Source organism: Marmota marmota, unplaced genomic scaffold, assembly GCF_001458135.2.
Source record: "Marmota marmota marmota unplaced genomic scaffold, marMar, whole genome shotgun sequence".
Classification (NCBI taxonomy): domain Eukaryota; kingdom Metazoa; phylum Chordata; class Mammalia; order Rodentia; family Sciuridae; genus Marmota; species Marmota marmota.
In genome coordinates, this window is record NW_025999949.1 from 27803174 (window position 1) to 27812001 (window position 8828).

At 38.9% G+C, this 8828-nt stretch overlaps 1 protein-coding gene across 2 annotated transcripts in view; it reads right to left on the minus strand.

The window, feature by feature from the left end:
- Nucleotides 1-8828, minus strand: part of Adcy8 (adenylate cyclase 8) — a 221257-nt gene that overhangs the window by 167894 nt on the left and 44535 nt on the right. For both annotated transcript variants that reach the window (XM_015486609.2, XM_015486608.2), the window contains exon 2: nt 7901-8050. In XM_015486609.2, coding sequence (XP_015342095.1) covers nt 7901-8050 — 150 coding nt within the window. The remainder of the gene's footprint in view (nt 1-7900; nt 8051-8828) is intronic.

Below are 8828 nucleotides of genomic sequence, written 5' to 3' on the forward strand. Positions count from 1 at the left end.
ATAATATATGGTTATATAGTGCTCATTGGCCAGCAGGGGTATTAAGTCATTCTGTTATCATAAGAAATTCTACTGGACAGTGAGGTCCACAGAGCATTCTATAGTTGGGAGGATGAAGACTGGAATAACATATTATGTTTTTCCCCCATAAAATATCTGAAAGGAATGAACATGAAACTAGGAAGAGAAATGAAACTATGAAAGAAATTGAGCACAGAGATGTAGATACTTGTAGAATGTTAAAGAGGATGTCCCTATGGTGAAATTCAATTTTAAAATTTAAAAATTTTTCTTGATTTCCCAAGAAGAGAGTATTTCCCAAGTCTATAAATTCACAATATGTTTGCGTCAAAGAATGTTTGGGAAATACAATTAGTAGCAGTCATTATCTATCTGTTGCCTCTGTTCTGCTTCCCAGTTTGTTTTCCCCTTCTGCAACCACAGCTTTTGTGAAGAATACAAATTAAATGTTTATCCTGTCTCAAAGAATTTATAGGATAGGATCAAAATAAGGGCGGGGCATAGTAAAATATAGAAAGAGACCTAATATCATCAAGTAATTCACAAATGAAACTCTCATGAAGGTCACAGCTGGAAGGATGATCGAGGGTCTTTGTGGAGGAGATGACATTTAAGCAGAGCTTTGAAGAACGGATAAGGTTGAGGGATGAAAGGAAGATTATACCAGGTAGAGAGAAAAGCCTAAGCTAAGGAGTAGGTGCAGTAAGTTGAGAAGAATGTGGAGGAACCAGTGAATTTTCTAGCAAAAACCAAAGAATAATGGCTATGGAATATATTAGTAACAGGTCAGGCTGAACAGGACAAATGGTCCAAGCCTGGATGTAAGAGATGGAGAAGAGCAGAAAAGTGGGTGGCAGGAGCTGAAGAGGTTTTGGGAGAATAATGCAAAGACCATTTGGTTGGAGCAAAAGAACAGACATAACTGAGGTTCTGCCCCTTTTATGTCAGTCTTGATGTTCCTCCATGGATGAATGAATGAACGAGTGACAAAGCTCTGCCTCAGTAGTTAACAGTATCCATAATTTAAAAGTGAATGAATAAGTCACCAACTCCTAGTGCTGTGCCCCCTGGATGCCCTGAGGTGAGCAGTTTCCTCTGCCTCACCTTGGGACCAGAATGATGGAGCTGAAACCAGGCCTGTTGAACGCCAGCCAGTCAATGGGAGATTTGTAAAAGAAATATGTGAAAAATGTGGCAGCACTGCTATGGTTAACAAAATCAGAAGAAACAAAGAACTTTAAAAAGCACTAATCCTAATACAAGCTGTTAATCAGGTAAGATTTGCCAAAACATTAGCTTTGCTGCTTCCTCTATGAAATGTACACAGTTAATGATATTATTTCTGCAGTAGACCTAACGCCTTCATTTTCACATTGGATTTAAAAAATTTCTACATTTCAAAAAGATATTCGAAAAAGTGATCATATTCTGGGTTAATTAACTAATCAGTGTCATTTTAAGTAAATGTAAGTTTTTGAAACACCAATTTTTAATGATTGCTGGGTCTTTGTTTAAATTAAAACTGAATTTTTCATTTTCTTTTAACATATACAAATAATTAAATAAAAAACAAAATAAAAACCCCCTAGATGCTATAAGACACCAACATGAATCAAAACAACCAACTCAGAGCACAGTAGGATGCAGAACTTTCTCAATTTAATGTCCAAACCACTAGCTCACACCAATATTGCCTAACAAAGATATTTAAGTTAAATTGAATTGCTTTAATACAGCTAAAACATCTGCTGCATTTAAAAATAATCTTTCTGCTGCTGTCACATATGGTATCATCTGAAACTTTATTCCCGTGCCCCTAGAGCTTCTGAGATACCTCTGAATGCCATGATTACCATAAGGAGGTTTTTGCAATTCTCAAAGCTGAAAGAAAAACAATTAATTCATTTTAATATTTAAAATAAATATAGGCCATTTGGATCATTTGGGAGGAGAAATGGGATTACAAAAAAATCACAGTAATTAGAGTCTAATTCCCCAAAGAGAAATGTTCCAAGATGTAGCTTCCAGATGGAAAATTCCCCCAGCAGGTCTGTGGAAGATGTGTGCTCAGCCTGTGCTGGTGTCTCCTGAATTGGATCAGAATGCTCCCAACCCCAAGTTTTCAGTGGGGACACAATGGACCCAGGTCTCTTTACTCTTCCATAGAGTTATTTCAACATGCGTATAGGTAAAAGGGAAGTCAGCAGCCACCATTTGAGTTCAATATAACTCAGTTAAATAAATATTAATCAGCTCCTATTTTCCAGCCACTGTGCTAGATAAATACCAGAGAATCAGATACATTAGATAGAGTAGCAGCTTTTAACTAGTCTTTAGGGGTAATGTAGCGAGAGAAATGTAGATTAGTAAATGCCACCAAGTATGAGGCATCCTGTAATAGAGTTAACTTTCCTGGCATGGTGGGGGCAGGAGAAAAGCCCTGCCGCTCTACCTGGGGATCAAAACGAGCCTGGGGAGGAAGCAATGCTGGAGCTGCAGAGCAGAAATACCTGAGGAGAGAGGCAGACTCTCCAGGCTGAAAGAACCACGTGGACAGGCTGATGAGGCAGCATTTCAGGGAGCTCATGGTCACTGGTGCAGTGTAATAGGAGAGGGAGTGGGGAAGACCGGGAGAGGGGACAGGGCCTAGATCCTGGAAGGTTTATTGCACCACACAGGAGTTCAGCTCAATATTGGTGTGAACCAGTGGGTCAGACAGTGGGTTGAATTAAGAAAGTTAGGCTTGAACATGGTCACAAGAGGGCTGTCCTGCAGTGATGAGCAACACTGTCATCCTCACAGCACTTGCTCTGCATTGGGCTAAGAGATGTTTGTTCTTACTCCACACCAAAACCATGGGAGGAAGGTATAATCGCCATGCTTATCTGTACCCACAAAAATCAAGGTCTCCAGAAGGAGAAGTTTGCCTAAGTTCCCACAGCCAGGAAGCACCACAGTGGTTTGCACGCAAATCTTTCAGATACTGAATGGTTTTCTCTTAAGAGTTTCCCTGAACTGGCACTGAACCAGTCAGGATTGTGAGATGGAGAAGAGGTTGAAGGGAGAGAAGCTGGAGATCAAGAGAACAGATAGGAGTTGATTAGTGTGCTTATGAAAGCTGCAGTTGGTGATAAAATAGAAGGAAGGAGTGGAGAAGGGGGAGGGAAGAAGAGGAAGAGGAGGAGGAAAATGAGAAAGAATAGAGGGAAACGAGAAGGAAGGAAGAAAAGGAAGAGGATCATGTTGAGAGCCACAGCCCAAGGGGCCCCAGCAAACTTTCAGACTGACAGCTGATGATTGGCTCACAGCAGCCCCAGCAACTTCTAGCTGATTGGCTCCTCTGCAGTGATGCTCATTGGGCTGTTTCCCTGCCCTTTCAGACCACGGAGCTGCTCATTGGGGGACTTTTTTGGCTCCGCCCACGCGACCCAGACAATTGGCCTCAAGAGCAGGAGGAGTCGGGGAGGTTGAGAGGCTTGTGGGAAGCCGGTGGTGGCAGTTGGGCTCTGAGGGTTTTTCCTGAGGAGCTGTTGTGTTTGGCGTGTGTGGTTCTAAAAATAAGGTTCGTTTCTTTTGACAAGTGGCTCCTGAATTGTGCCCAGCCAGACTGCGGCAGGATCAGGAGGAAGAAGAGGAGGAGGAGGAGGAAGAGAAGGAAGAGACAAGATGAAGGAAGTTGTTCTTGCCTTCTGTAAAGAAAGGGCCAATAGATGCCCAACTTCTTGGAGTTGAGTAAGTTCAACATGTCAGCATTTAGAACCATTCAATAGTTTCTCCCTATTGTGTGCCGATGACTACAGATAGGAAGTGAGATATTATAAAGTTGAGGATCAGCTTCAAGGTCCTTAGTTTAAACTTTAAAACTTTTTAAAACTCTTTTAAACTTCTTAGTTTAAAAGAGACAGCAAAACGTTTTCATATTTTCCTGGTTCTCTGACCTCAAGAATGATGCGGGCAAGTTAAGGATTTCCAAGGAAAAATTCTGTTTCCCAGGACCTCAGGCATCTTGTTATGTGATGGGAACCATTAAGCAAGAGGAAACATGGTTCTTAGTCCACTCACCCTCTAGCTCCTGCCTGCAGATTTTTATTTGGAAAAACAACTAGTAGCCATCATTAAATATTGATGGTCCTAGTCATTTATAATTACATATTCCAGGCACGGCTGGATGGCATATGTCAAGGAATGAGACACTTAGGATTCTTCAAAGGGGTCACAGTGTGCCCTAACAAATAGGTATATAAAGATTGAGATATTGTAACATGCAGTAATGGAGATCTGTAATAGACTTTCATTACTTTGGTGTACAGAGTACTTTGACTAATGCCTGGTTCATAGCTGAGACTCAATAAATATGTATTTTTCATTGAATGGAAAGTAGTAGTGTTCCATTGGAAAAGTGCAGATTTCCTGGAGGCTATCAGAGAAAACCCACTGACCAGCATTGCTGTCCTTTAGCAAATCATATATCTTGTCATCAGCATCTTTGCTAATGTCTTTCTTCCTTCTCATCCAATAATTAAGATCACACTCATCTTCCAGGCTCAATTCAGAGTAAAAAGAGAATCTTATTCGTTTCTATGTCTACAGCATGGGTAAAAGGCTAGATAGGTGAAAAAGTGAATAAATGATCATGGGGTACTCATAATTCCCCCGCCCCCCAAAAAACTTTTCTTTTTCTTCAAGATATTTGTGTGTGTGTGTGTGTGTGTGTGTGTGCGTGTGTTTTGCCGGTACAGGGTATTCTTCACTTAACTATTCATCTAAATCTCATTAGCATGTCAGTTTAGATACTGTTTCTTCTGAGTAGCTCTCTATAATCATGCAGTTGAGGTTTGAGTCATACACTATTGCCAGCGGTGTCTGTGGATTTGTCCGTATCCTTTCATATCTGATGCTCTATGCCAGGAACTGATTGTTAGTCCCCATCATGTTCTCAACACCCAGCACAATTCCCCATGCACAGCAGACCTTAAATAAATAAACAAATTCAATATTGAACCAGTCGTTTAAGTATTTCCTTTGTATCCTGCCAAGAGATAAATCCAGTGCTTGAAAAATCTCAAAAACTCTCAATCATTTCTGTGTGGTATGGCCTGCTCATAGTATGAGCTATATTGATAAGCACAAAAATTGCCACTAGAATTCTTTGGGATACTTATCTAAGAATAAAGCATCTACCGTCATTTAGGCCTTTACAGCATCTTTTTTGAAGGATATAGAATTTTTAAGTTAAAACATTATAATTAGCTCTGACAAGAGTTAAATAAGGTGAATTTGTCATTGACCCTTGATATTGATGAGTTTGATTATTGTAACCTAAGGAGAACCACCATTCCGATTTACCTCCATATAAATAATTCCAGGTTATTTCAACCAAGACAAGACAATTTACAATATTTTCTCAAATTAGCCCTCTTGGGCCTGAGCTATGTTGGCTGAATCGTATACATAATTATGCATGATAATGCTAATAGAAACTCTTCTCTGAGTTGTAAGGGCATTGCACACAATATTTCTAGCTGTTAAGGAGACTTTTCGGGCAGGTTATTATTATCTTCTTGCTATGGGTAGAGAAACAAAGACTCACAGCTTGCTCAAGCTCACTAAAATAGTAACTAAGCAAAGATTTCAATTTCAGGGCAGTCTCACTTGAAAGGCTGTGTTTTCTCTGCTAGACTACACTGCCCATTTACAACCAAGAAAGTTCTCAGGGATAATGGAAACCTGTAGCAGAGATCAAATGTCAATGGAAACTAACTTTAGCAGAGAATGACACAGAGCTGGCTGTCTTAGATACAGGGGAAGGAGGGGTGGTCAATACACCAGGAATAATTGATCATAGTTCTGATCCTAAGACTATAAGAAACCTATAGAAGACTTTACTTAATCCTCAGAACCAAGAACCTTCCACCAAAAAGGCAAGTCTTTTCTTGTATTTTATCCATGAAAACAATAAGGCTGACTTATAAAAAAAAAATTTGTGTGGCTATATACATGTTATGTCATTTGAAGCAAACATAATGCTGAAGAGAAAGATACTTTCCATTTTCAAATGAAGAACTTAGGGCTGAGCACTAAGTGACTTAGGTGGCCTAACTGTGAATTAAAATGAGCCATGACACAAACTCTAGTGGCCTTTTCAGGTGAATTGTCTCTTCTTCTCACCTCTATATTATTATTTTCTTTCTCCTTCTACTAACTTAAAAAAAAAAAGAAAAAAACTACTAGGGAGGAGAGTGGAACACCCTTCCACCATGTTGGATTACTAGATCACAGTGCTTCTGAGACACCTAACTTGAAGCATGAGAAAGAAAGTCAAGTCTTATGGATAGGATAAGGCAATAATTTTCAATGTCTCCATATTTCATAAACACAGCATTCAAAAGGTGTATCAGACAGCTCACTCACAAAGCAGCTCTTGTTGTGATGGGGCATCAAGAAGAGCTGAGTAAATTATTAATATGACAGCATTTTCTGCATTGGCACAAGTCCCATGGAAAGAGTGATGTACCAGTTTGGTAACTGCTCTGTTTTGCACAGGAACATAATATACCATCCTGGAGATACTCTTATTTTATTGTACAAAGTGTTTTCTTCCTTGAAATTATTTTTCTAAATAGTTCCAAGAGCTACTCAGAGAAACTACTCTATAACTACTAATGAGGCTCCATAATTAATTGCTTTAGTCATTAACTTAGAAATTCCCTGTTCCGAATCTCAAGAAGTCACTGTAGGATTTGCAAGTTCAGGAGTCTCCGCTGTTGATAACATATGTCGGAGATAACATATGTTGGTGAGAGGTGAGTTTTGTCAAGTTGCACCCAAGCTGTCTGCCTCATCCATTGCCACACAGACCTGGACTCACTTAACTTCAAAGACACGTGCTTTCCTGATGATTCAATCCAATTAATCATGAAGAAAATATTGAGCCTTTTACAGTTCCTTTGTTTGCAATTTCTCAAACCATCATTGTATGAAGTTTAAAATAAGTGTGCTATAGCATACATAACTTCAAGAAAAAGATCCAAGTATGGTAGAACTAATACATCTATTATGCATAGAATTCTCAAGAGCCTATAAACTTAGCCAACTATTGTTGATTCTAAAACCAGTTTCTAATGGATTCCTGTTATTCCTTTTTAATACTTATTTTCAGAAACAATGGTAACACATGTATTTTGTACATATAAATAGCTTTTGGAGGAGCAAGTCTTTAGTCTTAACTAATTTTATTTTGAAGGAATATATCATTTGAGACCAAAGCTACTTTTTGTCTCTATAGCATCCACTCAGTTAAGATATAAAAGAGCCTTCTTTATTTCAACGGTTTCAAACAGGATTTCATTCCTTCCACCCTCTTCCCCCACCCCATCCAACCTGCTTTGCCTGCTACTTCCCTTATTCTGGGATTGGTATCAGGTCCATAAACTCTATTTTGTGCAATGTCTCTTCTGAAATACTGGAAGAAGTATTAGGGATTAGACATGCACAACATTTTTCTAAGAATTTACTATCTAAATTCCTATGCAGTGGAGATTTTTTATCTGAAATAACAATTTATAGTTTTAAGAAAGGAAGTTGAAGATGAGAATGTAGACGATATTGATTTTAACCTGAGTCACAAACACAGATGTTAGTCAAAGGTGTCAGAATAACTTGTGACTACAGTTACTTTCTTTCTTTTGGGGACCAATTAATTGAGTATAGAGAATAAGCTCAACCTACTTTGACCTCTAAGTCTCCTGTAACTATTTTAGACTCTTGAAGTTCATGACATAAACTTTGAAAGAGCAATTGCAATTTAGGATTTGTTTGGGAGGAAGGAAAACAGTCCATGTAACTGGTGAGGTGATAACAGGGTCTTTCCAGTTGGTACCTGTCTTTGGTTCTCTGTCTCCAGGCGCAGCCTGGCCTCCACACACCTCCGGGTCTCCAGGAAAGCTTGGCGCTGGGCCCGGTCTGACAGGTAACTGATGAAGATCCCAGCCGTGTTCATACACATGAACAGCACTGCCTGGGCCACAACCTAAAACAGAATTTCAAACATAGTGAGGTCAGGTGGTTAAACGAGCTGTTTGTAGGCAAAGAGGAAAAAAAGTAAGTAAAAATTTCAAAAGTAAATCTTAATATATTAATTGAAATGTTCACTAGGGTGTTAATAAAACCTTGCCCTTCATTCAGACCTGCAGTCAATGTTACCCTTCAGAGAGGTCTTTCTTAACCAAGTCACAGTCTCTTCCTCCCCAGTTTAAAACCTGAACCTAGGCTGGAAACGTGAGGTAAGAAAGATGGGGGAGGTCTCTTTGGCTTTTTCTATTTTCCTCCCTGTCCCTCACCTTTCTTCTTCAGGAGCTGACATTTTTGGTCTGTATTAGGCTGGGAATCCTGGGGAAAAAAGGGGAAGAGGATATGAAGCAGGAAAATCATTCTTAACAACTTAAAGTTTTTTTTTTTTTTAAATTAGTGTCTTTTGGATGTACATGATGGTAAGAATCACAAAAGAACAGTGGAGGGAAGGGAACAGGGGTGGGAGGAAGGGAAGGCAAGGGGAAATATTGAGGACTAAAATAGAAAAAAATAACATTTCATGCTTTTATATGATTATGTCACAGTATATTCTATTGTCATGTACAACTAAAAAGAACCAATAAAAAATAAAATAAAAAGTAGGGTGGCTTCAATCAAACCATGTTATATGCGTGTATGGAAATGTCACAATGAAAATCATTAATTTGCACCACTAATGTGTTCTAATAATTTAATAAACATTTATATATATATATATATATATACTGTCTCTTATA